The sequence below is a fragment of the Aspergillus niger genome (assembly GCF_000002855.4).
Source record: "Aspergillus niger supercontig An07".
Taxonomy (NCBI): domain Eukaryota; kingdom Fungi; phylum Ascomycota; class Eurotiomycetes; order Eurotiales; family Aspergillaceae; genus Aspergillus; species Aspergillus niger.
In genome coordinates this window covers 451,826-469,515 of record NT_166523.1, presented here as the reverse complement: position 1 = coordinate 469,515, position 17,690 = coordinate 451,826, and the positions used below count along the sequence as shown (strand labels likewise).

At 50.8% G+C, this 17,690-nt stretch overlaps 8 protein-coding genes and 2 non-coding genes across 10 annotated transcripts; 5 read left to right on the top strand and 5 right to left on the bottom strand.

Annotated features, from left to right (window-relative positions):
* Window positions 1–201: 201 nt before the first annotated feature.
* Window positions 202–2,299, bottom strand: An07g02360 (uncharacterized protein; the record flags this gene model as incomplete). Its single annotated transcript, XM_001391283.3, has 6 exons — window positions 202–399; window positions 581–816; window positions 864–1,084; window positions 1,190–1,679; window positions 1,735–2,164; window positions 2,219–2,299. The coding sequence occupies 6 exons, from the start codon at window positions 2,297–2,299 to the stop codon at window positions 202–204; spliced, it is 1,656 nt and encodes a 551-aa protein (XP_001391320.3).
* Window positions 2,300–4,399: 2,100 nt separating this feature from the next.
* Window positions 4,400–6,571, top strand: An07g02350 (uncharacterized protein; the record flags this gene model as incomplete). Its single annotated transcript, XM_001391282.1, has 1 exon — window positions 4,400–6,571. The coding sequence occupies one exon, from the start codon at window positions 4,400–4,402 to the stop codon at window positions 6,569–6,571; it is 2,172 nt and encodes a 723-aa protein (XP_001391319.1).
* A 385-nt stretch (window positions 6,572–6,956) lies between these two features.
* Window positions 6,957–7,028, bottom strand: tRNA-Cys (GCA). Its single transcript has one exon. It is a non-coding gene; the product is annotated as a tRNA-Cys (tRNA).
* Window positions 7,029–7,546: 518 nt separating this feature from the next.
* On the bottom strand, window positions 7,547–7,619 carry tRNA-Cys (GCA). The gene has a single exon. It is a non-coding gene; the product is annotated as a tRNA-Cys (tRNA).
* Window positions 7,620–8,057: 438 nt separating this feature from the next.
* On the bottom strand, window positions 8,058–8,608 carry An07g02320 (uncharacterized protein; the record flags this gene model as incomplete). Its single annotated transcript, XM_059748277.1, has 3 exons — window positions 8,058–8,105; window positions 8,221–8,342; window positions 8,500–8,608. 3 exons carry the CDS (start codon window positions 8,606–8,608, stop codon window positions 8,058–8,060), a joined length of 279 nt encoding a protein of 92 aa, XP_059600868.1.
* A 219-nt stretch (window positions 8,609–8,827) lies between these two features.
* On the top strand, window positions 8,828–9,493 carry An07g02310 (uncharacterized protein; the record flags this gene model as incomplete). The annotated part of the gene is made up of 1 exon (XM_059748276.1): window positions 8,828–9,493. One exon carries the CDS (start codon window positions 8,828–8,830, stop codon window positions 9,491–9,493), a length of 666 nt encoding a protein of 221 aa, XP_059600867.1.
* A 587-nt stretch (window positions 9,494–10,080) lies between these two features.
* On the top strand, window positions 10,081–12,320 carry An07g02300 (uncharacterized protein; the record flags this gene model as incomplete). Its single annotated transcript, XM_059748275.1, has 4 exons — window positions 10,081–10,177; window positions 10,245–10,807; window positions 10,863–11,681; window positions 11,772–12,320. 4 exons carry the CDS (start codon window positions 10,081–10,083, stop codon window positions 12,318–12,320), a joined length of 2,028 nt encoding a protein of 675 aa, XP_059600866.1.
* An 863-nt stretch (window positions 12,321–13,183) lies between these two features.
* An07g02290 (uncharacterized protein) lies at window positions 13,184–14,285 on the top strand (the record flags this gene model as incomplete). The annotated part of the gene is made up of 2 exons (XM_001391278.3): window positions 13,184–13,281; window positions 13,397–14,285. The coding sequence occupies 2 exons, from the start codon at window positions 13,184–13,186 to the stop codon at window positions 14,283–14,285; spliced, it is 987 nt and encodes a 328-aa protein (XP_001391315.3).
* Window positions 14,286–14,398: 113 nt separating this feature from the next.
* On the bottom strand, window positions 14,399–15,418 carry An07g02280 (uncharacterized protein; the record flags this gene model as incomplete). Its single annotated transcript, XM_001391277.1, has 1 exon — window positions 14,399–15,418. One exon carries the CDS (start codon window positions 15,416–15,418, stop codon window positions 14,399–14,401), a length of 1,020 nt encoding a protein of 339 aa, XP_001391314.1.
* Window positions 15,419–16,097: 679 nt separating this feature from the next.
* Window positions 16,098–17,690, top strand: An07g02270 (uncharacterized protein; the record flags this gene model as incomplete). Its single annotated transcript, XM_001391276.3, has 2 exons — window positions 16,098–16,400; window positions 16,473–17,690. Coding segments are annotated over 2 exons (1,521 nt in total), but the record flags the coding sequence as incomplete, so codon positions are not given.

Below are 17,690 nucleotides of genomic sequence, written 5' to 3'. Positions count from 1 at the left end.
TTCCAACACGGAAGGTGCTATCGAAAGCTTATGCACGCTCTCCCAAGATGACAAGGATATGCGCATCCTTTGTTAGCCGTGGCAAATTGTACCACATTCCGTATATTACTGTGATTAACAATAACAATCCAACCAAGCTTAAGAATTTTCCCGGTGCATGGATAGTGTCATCCTTGTGGAGCGTCCAATATGCCATCGCGTCTAGCCGTCGTCCGGGCCAAAGCCTGGCCGTCCAGAGGCCCGAGAGACGGCGGGAGGAGTGGAAAGGATCGGTGGTAGAGCCCCAAGAGGCGAACGATTAGACCGTGCTAGTTCGGATCGCGTTGAAACGGCTCGTGCTGGCTTCATTATCGGCTCCACCGCGATGCGGGTTGACTGCGCCGCAAATTTAAAAAGGCACTAATTCCGTGTCAAAAATGGCGCAGCCTAGCAAGGCAAAATGAGGGGGTGGAGCTTGTGTTGTCTAATCTATTCTGTTCTTTTTCGTAGTCTACTGTACAAAATTACTTCGACTAGTCGTAAATTTTGGACTCGATGGTGCTTAAACCTGGCTGATCTTGAAGCCACCTGGAACCTGTACCTGAAACACTCCATCTGGATCGTACTGCTTGGCCACGCGGGAGATGAACTCAACATTCTCCTCGCCATAGCCCTTGAGAGGGTTCTGCGACTTGTCGGCATAATTGAGATAGATGTACTCATTGTGCGCCCCAATCGATTTGGCGTATTCACCAACCTCCTCCAGGATCGACTGGCCAAGGCCGATGAAGAGATCGTCGTCCCTTGCATCATCCCAGGAGTAGTCGAATAGTATTTCTGTAAACGGATTAGTGCTGCGCTAGAAACAAGGTCGGGTTACATACGGATCAGGTTCTCGTCAAACCGTTCCAAACCCAGAACGTTGCCACCCTTCTCCACGCTGTGCTGAGCGAAAAGCTTGGGCCAGGGCTGGATGATGGTATCCATGGCCCAGTAGTCACTCTTGACATGAGCCTTGGCCTTTTCAATGTTGTTGTTGTGAAGGTCGATCGCCTTGCGAAGGACTTTGACGTCGTTCTTGTACGTGCCGGTGGTGAAAACATCACTGAGTTGTTAGCGCCCCGAACAACGAGAACCAGACTTAAACACCACCATCGACTGCCTTCCAAGAAGAAAGAGGACCGAAGATGGCTATCTATTGGAGACTTACCGGTAGCCCGCCGCCTGAACCAGCTCTTGTGTCAGGTTGTAAATCGTAGCAAAACGCATCGTGTCGGTGGTGTTTGGAATACTCGTAAATTCATGGAATGCAGGAGCAAAGGCAACAGGCTTGGTGTATTCCAAGGCATCGGCAATGATGTTCTGTCCCGTTGTCGAGCTGTATTCCCACATCCCAATCCAGGATGCGTATGGGTCATTGTGGATGTTGTTGGTAAAGTTCACAGCGGCCGAGAGCTGCCGGGCGGTGGTTGAATTATCATAGACGACCAGTCCACCCCAAAGCATATCATGAGGCAACGTCTTGAGGTCATACTTTGTAACAACTCCAAAGTTGATCGAGCCACCCTTCAGCGCCTTGTACAGATCAGGATGGCTAGTCCGGTTGGCATTGACGATCGATCCACTGGCAAGAACGACTTCAAAGTTCTCGATATTATCACATGCGAAGCCTACACGAGCGGTGTAGAAGGTGTTTCCACCTATCAGGGCATTAGACATGCAACCACTTTTGTTTGAACTGTCGCTGAATCTTACCTCCGATCAAGAACCCACCCACGCCAACTGGTCCGCCGCGTCCGCCAGGTACTGTGACTCCGTACGGATCAAGAGCCTTGTAGACCGCCTGCCAGCGCGCACCCGGCTGGATAGATGCAACGCCTTTGTCCTTGTGGTATGTGGTGCTGTTCATCATGGACAAATCAATGGTAACACCCTGTCCGATATCCGCTGCACCAGGCCAGGTGGTATGACCACCACTGCGCACGGCAAATGGGCATTGTGTTTCGCCGGTTTGGGTCAGAGTCGAGACAATGAGCGAGACATCCTCTGTAGAGTGTGGCTGTACAATACACGTAGGGTCGAGCTGAACATTGACCGCAAAGTAAGATGCCACGGACTCATTGTATGCAGCGCTGGTAGGGTAAAGGACTTGATTACGCAGGGAGGTCGCTTGCAGAGCGGCGCACTAGGTGACAAGGCTATTAGTACACCGACTAAGTACTGAACATGAACCACATACACAAAGTTGCGTAGAGCCAAGCCCGAGGCTGGCCTCGGGCAGAATGCTGAGAACAGGGACTGCCGCACTGGAGACCTTCATTTCGAGTCCAACGCTGATAGAATTTCTCCGTTAGCAGAGTCCCTGGAGATGGCTACACTTCATAATATATGCCGAAGCCCCTAGATCAAGCGGGCTGCGGGAAGACTTCCACGATTAGCGCCTTTTCATAGCGGATACTCCTTGCCTGTGCTTTGACAGCCGGAGTGGTCCCGAGTCGCAACGAAGTAAGTAGTAAGTACATGGCTACACGGGGCAAGTCAACCCGTATGGCACGATTGAATTGGGGTAGCCAGAGACGGAGAGGGTAAAGTTATTCTGTGGAGCAGATAGTATGAAGCGAAGGCGTTCGTGTGCGAATCCCTATACGAGCGTGTCGATCAATTGCCGTCTGCGTAGTAAGACATGCTGCAAGCCCAAACTGGCGATTGCACCGGTGGTCCAGATTGTCTAATAACAAACCGAGGCTTGATTTGACGGTTGGGTGGCCCGGTTAGTGGGTCTCTTGATGACAGGCACACTTTATTCGCAGTGGAGCTCCCTTATATAGTGGGAAAGCTAGTTGGCAGCGTACTAGATTTTAGCGTTGTCAATCGAGCGGACGGGAAACCAACCCGGAGAACTAGACAGCCGCCTTGCCAGTATCTGTGACATAAAAGAGTCGAAAATGAGAAAATCTTATTGAGTAGCTTCAAGGCACAGTAAGGTGTGCACGCAGGTTAAACACAGAGCCCAAAACTGAAGATGTTCCCTACCAATGCCCGCGGATGCAGGGATAAGGGCCAATGAAGGCGCAAAGCACTTGCCTAATCACGGAATTGACAGGGTCATGGCAATTTACTCAGAAAGAAGGTGTTGGCTTGCGCTTCGTCTCGTCCTGCATTCATACCCCTCCACGGGTTCCACCATCACCGTCGCACCTCCGAAGTTCAGCCAGCTCACGCCCTCTCATCAGGTCCGTCATTTCTGTTTGCTCCCAACCGCTTCATTCTACGATTCTCCACTTGGTAATCCAATCTGGTGTTTGGACTCGGAATTAATCACCGTTCTAGCCTGTCTATCCCGAATTGGCCTTATTTGGCAAATTTCCGTGTGTTCTGTGGCTGGATGCTGATAGCAAGGCTGCTAATAGATTACCACCTATTAGACACGAAGCCGGAGATACCTCGGCGACATATTGCAGATGTAAATCCGTGACGGTAGCAGTCAAGCGCAGTCGAGCATATCGATTGGTTTAGTAGCAACTTGATGTAGTAAAAGATTATGGAGGTGAATCACTCCCTTCCCTTCCCAGGTCCATCCTGTTTTCGATGGTGTTACCCAGCTTGTTGAGTAATATACTTGTACTTTTCCTTGAGATAGACTAGGCGTAGTGGCTGAGATTAGAATTCATAACATGGATGAAGTCTATATGGCATCGTACCTGTACAGAGATTCCAATGCAAAAGTTGGGATCTGCCTTCGATGAGGCAGATTGAAACTCTTGTCATCAACACCTTTTTGTGCCGGTAATCGTCCAACCAATCCTAGAAAGAGACCTGGTTGAATTCAGCCTTATCGGCCATTCTTCGTTTTATCCGAGCTTGCAAGCCACCCCAGCACCTGTAGCGGGTATGATTTTCTAGGTGTCTGTGTCCTTGGTTTGGATTCCCGGCGCTAAACCGGTATACTCCTCATGGTAGTCGCACATACAGACCGTCCTGCTGGCAACGCCGTCGTTGTTACCGCCGCAAAGCTTCAGCTGACAGTAAGACTAAAGTGACTGAAAATTTTTTCAATATGGGGGCATCTGTAATTATCTGTAATCCTCTCGAAGCCTCTTTTTAAAGACTTAATCGGGATATTTCCAGTGTTGTAAACGGTGTTCATACGGTGTTGAGCTGCTCCGTCGCGGAATCAATCCGAGCGGCAGACGGTGGGGAAACAAACAGTGCAAACACCGCATCTTATCAGAAAACTTTCCAATTTCAACTGCGAAAGTTGATCAGTCAACTGCAGACGCCCCGGCCTTGTACCTGTCGCCGGTGCCGCAATGCTCTCCTGATTATACGGGCGCGCGAGAGAGAAGGGGAATGATTTCGTCATCTTCCCTAATCCCATGCCTGTGGTGCGGTTGCCTCTTGGCCTTTTTATTCTTCGATCATGAGCAGCCCAACTCCATATGAACCAGAGGAAGACGACGACGATACATCGGAATACAAGCCCGAAATCAAGCCTTCGCAAACAAGCGCCCCGTTACCGGTCCCTCCATCAACTGGTCCCACTTCGTCGAAAGCATATCCACCCGTGCAAACGTCGAGGACGGAGCGCAGATCCGCAAGAGGCACGCGAGCCCAGGCGCTAGAGGAGCTACAATTATCGCTATCGAGAGAGTCCGTGGAGGCATACTCCAGCGTTCTTGCGGGGATCATCGAAGATCATGCGCCCGTTCCTACAATCGACGGTGGCGAAAACCACACTACATCGCAGAATGGAATCGTGACGTGGACTCCAAACGAAAAGGAGGTACTATATCATGTTTTGGATAGGAAGAGCAAGAATGGGATCCAAGAAATTTCCCGTCAGCTGGGCTCGAAATCTGAGCTTGAAGTTCAGGAGCATTTGAACCTGCTCCATAATGGCCTGGAAAGACAGCACCTGAAGGATCGTCATACAAGGACGATTATTTTAGGTGAGGTTCCCGCAGCAGCTGAAATAAGCAAGGACTGCTGTGACGAGCTCGACCAATACGCTGAGTTGGTTTCGATGGAGGAGCAGATGGCAGAAGATGTTGCTGGAAAGCAGAAGCACCAAGACCTGTGGATCATTAATCGAGAAACAGCAGAAGCGCTTGCGCAGGAAGTCAAGTCCCAAGGCGCTGATCCAACTGCTAGCTCCAGTGCCCATCTGACGGCTGAGCTCTTCAATATGAGAAAGTGGATCCGGCTGTCAGAACGCTTCTTCATGAATTTTGGCGGTGCACGACTGGAAGACAACTGGGCCAATGTAGCCTTCGCAGATGAGACACCGTCCATGACCGCCGATTCATTTGCGGATTTCTATGCCTTGACAGTCAGTCTGACACGCCGTCTTGTTCAGTCATCTCTTTTCTTCGCAATGTCAAGGTTGCGGAATATGCGACAGACTGGCAATCAAAAGGCGAATGTCGTGAGGTCTCGCGATGTCAAGACAGCACTGGACGTGCTCAACATGCAACGGGACCGTTCCGACTACTGGGTCGGCCTTGCGCGGAGATGCAGTCTCAATGTTGAAGACTCTCGACATCGAAAGGGGTGGAAGGCAGTGCACATGGAGCACGATGAGGTGGAGGATATCTTGTCTGGGAGAATACCTCTCGAATCAGAGTCTCGTGAAAGAAGTGCCTCAAGGGGAAGATCGGGAAGTCGTGCGCCAGGGAATACGACAGATGCCGAGGACGCAGGTTATAGTGACGAGTCGGAGCTATCCTCTGCGGCATCATCTGTGCTCTCTTCGCCTGTTCTATCTCCAGTTGAGGAACAGCCAGTTGATCTAGAGGATGACCATGCTGAACAGATTGATGGGCAGATGAGCCGTCTCGAGGAAGTGAACCTATGGAAGCTCATTGGCGAGTCACCTCCACAACCCCTCGAAGCCCAAATCCAAGAGTATGAAGCGCAAGATGCTGTCCCACGGAGGCCACTTGGTCAGCGCAAGACAATGGAAGACTTGGTCGATTGGCGTGACAGGACGTTCTATCGCAGCGAGTGGGAGGAATACGGTCATGATCTTGTGGACCTATACGATGATCTTTCAGAGAACCGGCGGAAGAGGCGACGTTTCGATCAGGATACGGATACAGAGCCTACAAATCGGCTGGTTGCTGCTCCAAATCAGCAGAACGCCAGCCTCCCTGATAGTCACATTAGTGCTGGCGACAGCGATGATGCAGACGATGGGGATGATTACGATGAAATGCGGGTGGATGAGCTGACACCATCGAAGTCTGAGATCGAGTTTCCAGGGAGAGAAGATTCATCGCCACAGGATGAGAGTCCAATATCTGAACATGCATCTCGCCTGATACATGAGCTTGAAGGTCATGAAGGGTATCCGCCACGAAGAGACCTGAGATCGGGCGTTATGCTAGTCCCTTCCAAGGCCACGGAAGCAGACAGTCCTCCAAGTCGTCGCCTTCGTAGGGCGATCAAGCCTGAATTGGATAATGAAACAGCATCTAGTACTGACGACAATCTACCTGATCCACGCGCAGCCTCGTCCGAAGATGAGGGGAGCGATGAAGGAGTGCCATTGTATTCACACCCAATGAGCCCAGCCGATCCGGTGTCGGATTGATCGATCCTACGGAAATGGTCATCGCATATTTTGGTTACTTATACGGGTCTGATTTTGTGTATGAATATTTTGATTATTTCATTCGGGTCTTTTTGTATATAAATTCATTCGGGATACCTACTTGCATGTTTCTATCTAGATACCTCGCCAATGCGGCTATAGACCTTGTTTCAATATACATTTGAATACTATTTCACTTTGCTTCCACCGTATTGACCGCACGGCTCAGTAGTGATGAAGTTCGGCCCTTCTATAGCAATGGCTACTGCAGCCAGTCCACACAATATGTCCTCGCAAGAAAAGAGAGAGGGAGAGAGAGAGAGAAATTGTGGGATTTCTCCCATCTTGCATGAACAGGTGAAAGAAGACAAAAACAAAAAAGGAAAGGGCCGAACGCGATTTGAACGCGTGACCTTAAGATCTGCAGTCCCACGCTCTACCCCTGAGCTACCGGCCCCTTTCTTGTTGAAAAGTCAAGCGTCTTTTTGAATTATATTGCTTTGATACCTGCAAATGCCAAAGAATTGCCATCTTCCCTGTCATTCGGATTTGTTTGTGTTCCTGCTGGTCCGTAGGAGCCCATGTGTGTTCGGCTTCCCCTGGATCCCCCACCAATTACTACTTACTTATGGCATTTCCAGGTCTGCGAGTTCTCTTAGCAGCCAACCAACTACGCTATATGTAACAGCTGAATATTCCCGTAGTTCTTCGTATGTGTCTATCTTTAACACCTAATGAGTGAGCTGTGCAAAGAATAGTATACTACGTTGAAGGGGCTGTGGGATTCATCCATGGGTACTTTCGTTCTCGACACATCTTCCATGTGGTAGTGGCATGTGTCGGTATATTGGATTACCGCTTAAATATGTGCTGTGAATATCCCAGCAATAACAGGATAAAAAAAAAAAAAAGAGGCAAATGCTGTAGGTTCATACAAAGGACAACCTGTACATGAAGTTCAAAAATCAAAAAGCAAGGGCCAAGCGTGGATCGAACACGCGACCTAAAGATCTGCAATCTCTCGCTCGTACCACTGAGCTATTGACCCGTCTTGCTTGGCAAAGTGGCAAAACTTGTGCTCTATAACTGGGGCTTTGATTTCCCGCTGATATTCTACTGAGCTAGGATTGTGTAGTTATGTACCAAGAGTTTATGGTTCACTTGGCTGTATATCTTGAATTTACTTCTGATGTTAGCTTAATATGGCTTAGATACAGCGGCGGTTCCTAGATTCTGTCTCACTACGAAAGGGTCTGTTTGTTCTCTGTTCATATTGACATATTGTGATGTTGCAATAGTCCTATATATATTCGGCCGCTCATACTACTTACTTGTAGTCTGGGCCTCTTAATGTCTACGGGCCTCTCTGCCACTCACAACCATACCAACAGAAAGCCAATATTCTTGCGAAGGATATGCATACAAGCGGATAACCACCAGAAATACCTCCCATGTCATTCAGTAACTGACACGCGATGAGCGATGGCTACTTATTCGGGAACCCATGTGCCAAAGCGGGGCCCGTCAGCTTATCCTGTCTCGTATCGGACAGAAACCAAGGATCCTAAGGATTGGAGGACTCTTGACAGCAGTGATATTAATAGTATCCATAAATGTTTGATTCTCATCATGAGGGAAATCTTATTCACGAGCTTAAACAGAATACCTATACCCACCGTAACGTATACTGCGCCAGGCACAAACATCAGGGCGACCATGCAACCAGAGACACAAGCAGAACGAATACTGAAGAAAACATAGTAGATACCCGCTACAAACAAAACAAGAGGCTACTGAAATGCCAGATCCAGGTGAATGAGATCCGCCGGCGTTTGAAAGTCCCTGACCCCGACGGAGTTGCCTTGATCCGTCTTACAAATCAATGATAAACAATAGTGGCATGCGTCACAGACAGGTATACTCCTGACATTTCGTGGCTCCTGGCTCAAAATAATCTATCTGGATGAGACATTGCGCCGCATAGTGGATTATCACGTAATTTGTCAGCAGCATACACGGAGTGCCGAACGCCGACATAAGCTGTCGATCAGATGGCGAAGTAAATGGTTTCTAATCAACATCGTCTATGACGGAGGACAACAGTGGTAGAAGGTTATCGAACGAGTAGATGAATCATATATAACACAATGATTAGCATCGAATATAGATATCCATCCCAAAAAATCCTCACACACCAGAAATCACAGATCCCTCTCAGTACAACATCTACCACACCCACGACAGTAACCATACAAAATGTCTCTTAAACCCATTACCCTCTACGGCCACACCATGGGCCCCAACCCCTGGAAAGTGGCCATGGTACTCGAAGAGCTCGAAATTCCCTACAAGACGATATACATAGCTGCTGCAGACGTCAAGAAAGAACCATTAACCTTGGTCAACCCCAATGGCCGCGTGCCCGCTATCGAGGACCCCAACACAGGAATCACCCTGTGGGAGTCAGGCGCCATTATCGAATATCTCTCCGAAACCTACGACAAAGACAATAAGATCAGTTTCCCAGCTGGTACCCCTGAGTACTTCCAAACAAAACAATGGCTCCACTTCCAGATGAGTGGGCAGGGCCCGTACTTTGGTCAGGCTGTTTGGTTCCGGCGACACCACCCTGAAGTGGTTCCTAGTGCTCAGGAGAGATACAAGAACGAGGTTCTTCGGGTGTCATGGGTGCTAGACAACGTTCTTAAAGATAGGGAGTACCTAGTTGGCGGACGGTGTAGCTACGCGGACATCTCGTTCGTGCAGTGGTTTAATGTCTTTGGAATCGCCACGGATAATGATGTTGACATGGAGAAGGAGTACCCAAATCTTTACTCTTGGCTCGAAAAGATCAAAGCAAGGCCGGCTATCACCAGAACTGCCGAACTACAGAAGGAAGCAATTGCGAATGAGAAGCACTGAGTGAAAGTGGATTTGGAGCGTCATTCAACCTAGGATGTCTATCGGGGATTGTAGAAGTCATTGCAAATTTGTTTTATGCTCCTGAAGTCCGGATATGGGGACCAGTATGTAGTAATATTATGATGCCAAGTACTTTTCTAATCCCTTGCTCAACTCTATGATCTCTGCAAATATAGCTGTTGAATAGAGATCGCGACGTTAGAACAGAGTAGGAATTGGTAGAGAATAGATCGATAATGTGGAGAGCGAAGAAGCTCCATCCGCGATGGAGAGGAGCCCGGTAGCGGCTAGACCAGATACGGCTAGCGCCTCTGAGGGTCTTGGCGCGAGTTTTTGGAGCGTCGGTCCGTGTCGCGACAGTCGCTCTGCCTCCAAGCCACCCATCCATCAATCTCTCGTCGCTGTCTGGTGGAGTCATCCACCCCCATTATATCTTGGTTATCCCCAATACCCTTTCCTCTCACGTCTCGACCATTCAGAGGGCTGCGTCTGCGCCCTGCCTACCTTTCTTCTGAGCAGAGCCAAGGTCCCTTGCTCTCTGCCACCCGCGACCTCAGCTTCCCGTCGTCGACTATCGTGCCAACAAAATGGAGGACAACCAGGTTATGTCTGGTGGCGCCACTGAGGATGCTCAGGCTATTAACGTGGCACAGGATGCCCCAGGTGATGTGATTACCACTTCCGGTGCGTTCACCCTCTTTCCGCCCCTAAGGGGATTGGAACTTGCCAACACTCGCATCATGACACCCAGGATCGCAATCGCATCAGGGATCTCCCGAGAAAAAGACCGAGACTGTTTCGGATACTGATAATCCGCTAGATGCACCCGCTTCACCCAAGCCCCAGAATGCCGATGGCGAACCCGAGGATGAAGAGATGGGCGGCACCGAGACGGAGACGAAGAAGGAGACCGATGGAGGCGAGGATCTCGCTGATGTTGCCGCACAGTCCGGCGCTGAAGGTGCTACAGATGAACAGCCGGCGCAGGCCAAGGCATCCATTGAGGCCTCTGCGCGCTCACATCTCGTTTCGCAAACCCACGCCATCATCCTCCCCAGCTACTCTACCTGGTTCGACATGCACCTCATCCACCCGATCGAGAAGAAGGCTCTGGCGGAGTTCTTCAACGGCAGAAACCGTAGCAAGACCCCTGCAGTTTACAAGGATTACCGTGATTTCATGATCAACACCTACCGTTTGAACCCCATTGAGTACCTCACAGTCACTGCGTGCCGCCGCAACCTTGCTGGTGACGTGTGTGCGATCATGCGTGTGCACTCCTTCCTGGAACAATGGGGTCTCATCAACTACCAGGTAAGTATCTGCCCGGTGCCGACCTCAGGCCTGAGGTGCTGATACCTTGACTCAGGTGGATCCCCAAACGCGTCCGTCCAACATCGGCCCCCCTTTCACTGGCCATTTCCGAGTGGTCGCCGATACCCCCAGAGGCCTCCAGCCATTCCAGCCCGGACCCAACCACTTTGTCAAGCCTGGAAAGCCTCTGCCAGCTACGGATCGTGCAGCATCAGCGACCCCAGCTGCCAAGGCCGACCTGAACCTCGAGATTCGTCGCAATGTGTATGATGATAAGGGCAAGGAGATCACACCTGCCACGGAGGACAAAGACAAGCAGACCAACGGCGAAGGCTCAACGAACGGTACGACGGGCGATTCGACCAAGGCGATGGAGAGCGCTTCCAAGGAGCCGAGAAAGAAGTTCAACTGCTTCTCTTGCGGCATCGATTGTACTCGCCTCAGATTCCACTATGCCAAGGCAACACCCGCAACCGCCAACCCAGCCGCACCTGACACCAAGTACGACCTGTGCCCCAACTGCTTCCTGCAGGGCCGGATGCCCTCCAGCCACAGTGCCTCAGACTTCGTCAAGCTTGAAGACAGCCCATACTCGATAGCCCCCGATCGGGATGCGCCATGGTCGGATTCGGAGCTTGTTCTGCTGCTGGAGGGATTGGAAAACTTTGACGACAACTGGGAACAAATTGCCACTCACGTTGGATCCAGGACAAAGGAGGAGTGCGTGATGAAGTTCTTGCAGCTGGAGATCGAAGACAAGTATCTGGATGACATGCCTGAAGTTCGGGCAGGCAGTGGGCGGGAGCCTATCAGCCAGGCCGAGAACCCTGTCCTGTCCGTTGTCGCTTTCCTTGCACAGATGGCTGAGCCTGCAGTGGCCGCGGCTGCCGCCGGCCGTTCCGTGGAGGAGATCCGCAAGGAATTGAGAAAGCAGCTTNAGAAGGGCTNTGGAGCTCAAGACAAGGGCAAGGAGAAGGAAGGCAGTGCGACAGTCAAGGCTGAGGATTCCATGGAAGTGGACTCTGCTCGTGAGGAAGCAACCGAGCAAGCCGTCGAGGTTGCTGGTTCCGACAAGGGCAAGGCTTCCCTTCCCACCGTGGCTCTTGCCGCTTCTGCCGCTCGTGCTGGCGCCCTGGCTTCTCACGAAGAACGTGAAATGACCCGCCTGGTTTCCTCGGCCGTCAATGTTACCCTCCAGAAGTTCGAGATTAAGCTGCAGCAGTTCAATGAGATGGAGGAGATCATCGAAGCCGAACGCCGGGAACTCGAGCTTGCTCGTCAGCAGCTCTTCCTCGACCGCATGGCCTTTAAGAAGCGCGTCAAGGAGGTCCAGGACACCCTGCAGGCCGTCAGTCTTCNAGGCCCTGGTGAGGAGACCAACAACATGCTTGCCGATGCTGCTACGACTGGGATTGGCAACCGCTATAACTTCCAACCGGNAGGAGGTGACGTTAGAGGCGTGCAGCCACTGAGTGCAGAAGCAGGCGCTGACTACAAGACGTTGGACCTGTAATGTACCTATGAAAAGGGAATGTTCCACCAATGATGACATGCTTTCTTCCAACAGCTGGAGAATTCGATAACTCTTTCCTTTCATTTCTAACGACCGGGCGAAGGAGCCGTACGGGGTTGCTTTTCAATAATATCCATTGTATTGTACAATATCATAGGGCTGGGCAGGTGGAGCTATGAAGAAGAATGAATAGTCANGATGTATCTGACACGGACAGACAAGGTGGTAGTAAAGTGATGTGTGATGGATTGATGGATGGCTTGCACTATGATCTGGTCTGATTATCTTCTTTTTTTTCCTTTTACATTCGATTTACAATCCGCTAGGTAGGAAAAGGCGCAAATGTTTTGGGAGTTCANAGCTAAGTATTGTACGCGTGTGCCTTGCAAATCGATGTTCTATTGTTGAAATCACTCCTTGTCTTCGCATGTTAGTAGTTTTTTTTTGGGGTTCGGTTTCTAGATAGGCCTGGAGGTGGTTAGAAATGCCATTGTAGTCTTATATGTCANCATTGCTTCAGGTTTACAGTACCTCGACCTTCGGCTACCATTCATTCTGNTCTACGTACTCAGTGTTTCGATTATCTTTTGCCACCTGTGGCCCCTACCTACTCACCATGGAAATCGAGAGACATACTATTATACTACAGTAAGATCGTTGCACACAGTAGTACTGAGCTAAGACTCTACCACTACCTCGATTTCCACCCCCGCAAGCCATTGAACCAACAATCACACCTCCCAATGAACATATAACCCCAGCTGAGAACAGAGGTGTCAATTCAATAGACACTAATATCTCATGACAGGGACGATGTGATACCTCAACACCGACTGTTGATCACCACCATCCACGAGCCAATAATGAAGGAGCATATCGCTCCACCCATGCCGCTGCCCGGATATGACGTTCCTAAAGCATTTAGTGCTATTGAACTAGGATGTATGGACTTGATCCGTCTGTTTGCTTATTTGGACGCGTCGGCGCGTGCTTCTGTTTACTATTATCACTATTTCATACTTGTCCTTGATTTTGGGCTTTCTATCTATCATTAAAATCATTAATTATATACCTAGTCACGTTATATACATTGACCCATTCCTAGAGGAATTGAGCGGCTCATTCAATATGCCTGCCCAGAAGAGAACCTCCACTGAAATGGATCCGGCGATCGCGACTGGCCCCGATAAAGAGAATCAGCCAGCAGCAGAAGCAGCGCCGCCTTCCGGCAATACGAAGAGAAGCTGTGATGAGATCCGGCAGGAAATACGCGATTTCATTGCTTCAGGGCAGATGAGCGCCAGCGACTTCCAGCGCGCAATTGACGTGTCTCCGCGGTCATATGCTGAGTTTTTGAGCCAGGAGGGCGTCAAGGGCGCCCGGTCGGCTACGTATAAGAATGCGTTGAAGTTTTTTGACGGCCGGAGCGGAGGTACCGTTGTGCCTTTGGCTGCAACCCAGCCTGCGGCAAGCATGGCGGGAAATGCTCAGAAGAGGGCGAAGAAGACTCAGCCATCGAGTCCGGCTGCAGTTGATCTTTCGGATGTTCACTTGGATGGGGATGAGGATGGGAATGTGCCGGTCTTCGAGACGTGTGATGTGGTGAGGAAGAAGATCAGGGCGCATCTGCGCAAGACTGGAATGACGCAGGCGGGTTTCATGCGAGAAGCTGCGAAGGCGGCGTACCCGCAGGGTACGAAGAGGCTGAACGCGAATTCGTTCGGGGAATTCTTGAAGAAGAAGGGTCCTACTGCTGGGAGCTCAGGGGCGGTCTTCTATGCGGCGTATGTGTATTTTGAGAAGTTGAGAATCAAGAATGGGAAGCCGAAGGACGCCTTCCGACTCGAGATGGAGAAGGTCTGGCCGAATGGCTTCGAGCTCGATAATGCGGCCAATGGGAGGCTGTGGTGTGGTCCCAATGAGAGACCCTGGGTTGATAAGTATGGGATGGTGCATTTTTCGTGATTGTTACTGTTTGGCTCGTCTGCGGACCATCTCGTTTGCAATTATGTTCGGTTGCGTATTGTGTTCTTTGATATATACTCCGTTGGATTGATTATTTTCGAGCGAATTGCAGTTCATCCTGTTGCTTCTTTTGGTTGTTCTTTGATTATTCGGCCATTGGCATCGATGCCTGCGAATAGCTTGGATGCCGTGCTTTCGTCCAACTTCAGAGCCAGCTTAGGCCTTGAGTACAGTACATCCCAGGTGAATGCTGGCTTTCCGCTTCTGGTATCCCAGTTCACTCGTGGAACTAGACAGGATATGCGTTTCCAGAGCCTCTGCATGAAGCGTCGTGTGATGTTATGGGGTCGTCCGTCAACATAATCTTCGAAAGTATCCCCCTTCTGCGGTCCCTCCGTCAAAAACCCAGCATCTAGAGTGGACTCAACAGGAACGGAAGAAGCCCCGACTGCCTTTCGTCGTTTGGGTGGCGCCCACGGAATAGTCCCCGACATAAGACCCTCCAACACCTTGAGCTCTGAGTCAGGCAGCGGTGGGAACAGATTCTGTAGCGTCTGGTTATACCATTTCCTCCGGATGTTCCTGCGACGAGACGGAGCGAGCGGCTTCCCCCAGATATTCTCCGCGGGAATAACTGGCTCGACTTGCTTGGTGTAATAGCCGGCATTCAAAGTGGTGATCATCGAGTTACGGTTCTGAGCTTTCAAGAGATCAACCATGACCGAGGGAGGCCGCCATCCATCTTCAAACATCCCTGGTGCTTCCTGGGCCACTGTCTGCGCATCCGCCGCATTCAATGCGTCCACCGCGTCTGCTGGCGTGACCAATGCTTGTATGAGTTCTTGTCTCCGTCTTCCTCTCCGACCATATGCCTGTTGCAGGACCTTTTCCAGCGGCTTAGTATATCCCTCATTGGCTCGTTTCAGTAAAGACAATTGGTGTGTTGCTGATTTCCGGAGTAATAGAAGTCGGTGTTGATCCGTCTCTTTCTTCTGGGTATACCGTCGGAATCGTTGGAGGATCTGGGTATGGAACGTGACTCTGGCGACGGGGTCAGGGAGATAGGTACATTCGCGGAGTAAGGAGCGCAGAAGGTGTCGCCATGTTTCGGGAGGGATCTGAATGGCAGACATGGTGTCTGACGCTATTTCTCTATCGTCCTATTCGATTCCTCCCCAGCCCGGAGTTGATTCCGCAGCACCGCGAGGCTATCCGACAGAAGCAGCAGGCGGTGAGACAGGAAAACCCAAACAGGCAATAGATGTTTTGAGGCAGCGATACGCGAAATCGGGTTAGCCGCGAACGCGACCGGAGCGAATAACGGACGCCCCGCGACTTCAATCAACTCATTCATCTCGTTCCTTTCCCCCAGTTCTTCATGCAAGGCTATGTTGTACAGGATCACCTGAAAGAGCTGCATATAGAGTGGCTTTTGCACTACTTGTAAATTACTCCGGGCCGTTCAGGGTCTGACTGCCTCGCAAGAACCAGGCTCATTGACTTGTCTCATCCCTTCGCGGTCGGTGCGCTAGCCACGCGCCTCTCTCTTTTCGCGCGACGTTCCGAATCGCCTGGCCGGTCAGTCAGACTGGAGCAGTAGATCCCAGGATAGGTGCAGTTCCCCACATGCTTTCGTGAATCTCTCATTCTGTCATGATGCTGTTCACTTGTTGAACTGGCCCTGCTATTGGCTTATGGTACCTGCAATCCGTATTTATTAACCTTTTCTTATTTTTTCCTTCGACAGAGCTGCCAGCCTTGAGTCGGTGTCTGGGTCGGGCACCCTAACACTGCTAATTCACCGTTCCTTCAATGGCTTCCAATAACAACCACCCAGCTCGCCCAGGCTTACCAATGTCCTATTCACAGAGCAGTATGAGCTCCGCCAATGGCATGGTATTTTCGCAGTCGCAAATGGGCTCCTTCAACGCCTCCCAGTCGGTGTCGTCCACTCCTCGAGCTACGCCTCCTCCGAAAGGGTCGCAACAGTCGATGTCCTTTGGTTACTCGAACGGCCTCCCGCACGGTCCTCGGTCTAGTTTCGCAGGTTTTGAGGACATGAATGGGTATGGGACGATGATGTATCATGAAGAATTCAAGCCTCAAATTTATAGGGTCGGTTTCCCGTCATTGCGCATCCTGAATCCCTTGAAACGGTACTGACTCGTTTTACTGCTGTGTTGATAGGCTGTCTACTCCAATGTCTCCGTCTACGAAATGGAAGTGAACGGTGTCGCCGTGATGAAACGTCGCTCCGATTCGTGGCTCAATGCTACGCAGATTCTCAAAGTTGCCGGTGTGGTCAAGGCGAGGAGGACAAAGACACTGGAAAAGGAGATTGCAGCGGGCGAGCATGAAAAGGTTCAAGGAGGGTATGGTAAATACCAAGGAACCTGGGTCAACTATCAGAGGGGCGTGGAGCTTTGCCGGGAATACCATGTCGAAGAATTGTTGCGACCCCTTCTTGAATATGACATGGGCGGTACAAACGGTACAGCGCAAGACTCACTCGACACCCCGACAAAGGAGCAAGCAATGGCTGCGCAACGGAAACGGCTGTACAGCGGGATGGACAATCGCGGCATGAGCCAACCTCAACAAGGCACATTCTTCCAGAACATCTCTCGCACGGCTGCGACTGCAGTGAACGCCATGAGCAAGGCTCGCTTCGACTCACCTGCGGCTCGCGGGATTGACCAAAGGCGATCAAGTGTTATACGAAAGCCTTCGCACCAGATGAGCAGCCAGGATACCCACATACCTTTGAACAGTCAACAAAGCATGTATAGTGTGACATCTGATAGCGGTTTCGGAAACAATTTCCAGAGTAATGGCCGCTATGCTATGCACGATGGTGCCAGCTTCGACCACGAGGAGCCAAATGAACCTCCGCGGAAGCGCGTTCGGTCTGCCTCTCACCAGGCGCCGTCGTTCGGGATGCCCTACGAGCACTCGACGGCTTCCATGGCTGAACCAACACCAACTGAGCCGAATGACTCCTTTTACCAAGATATGGATGTCTCAACATCGATAGTGGATGGTAGCAAGCGCGGGTTCGAGCCTTTGCCGCCCGCCACTACCCCAGAGAGGTTTCAGAAGATGAAGCTCATCATGACATTATTCCTCGATAAAAAGACGCGCGATTTCTCCTCCCATCCAGCTTTGATGCAATTGACTGGGGAGGATCTGGAAATTCCGTTGGACGAATATCGGAACAACGCGCTACACTGGGCGGCGATGCTCGCTCGAATGCCTCTTGTCTATGCACTTGTTGAGAAAGGTGTTAGCATCTTTCGTTTGAACGGTGCAGGTGAAACGGCACTGCAAAAGTCTGTAGGAACGAGGAACAACCTCGATTATAGGAGTTTTCCGCGCTTGCTGCAGGTGCTGGCTCCAACTATTATA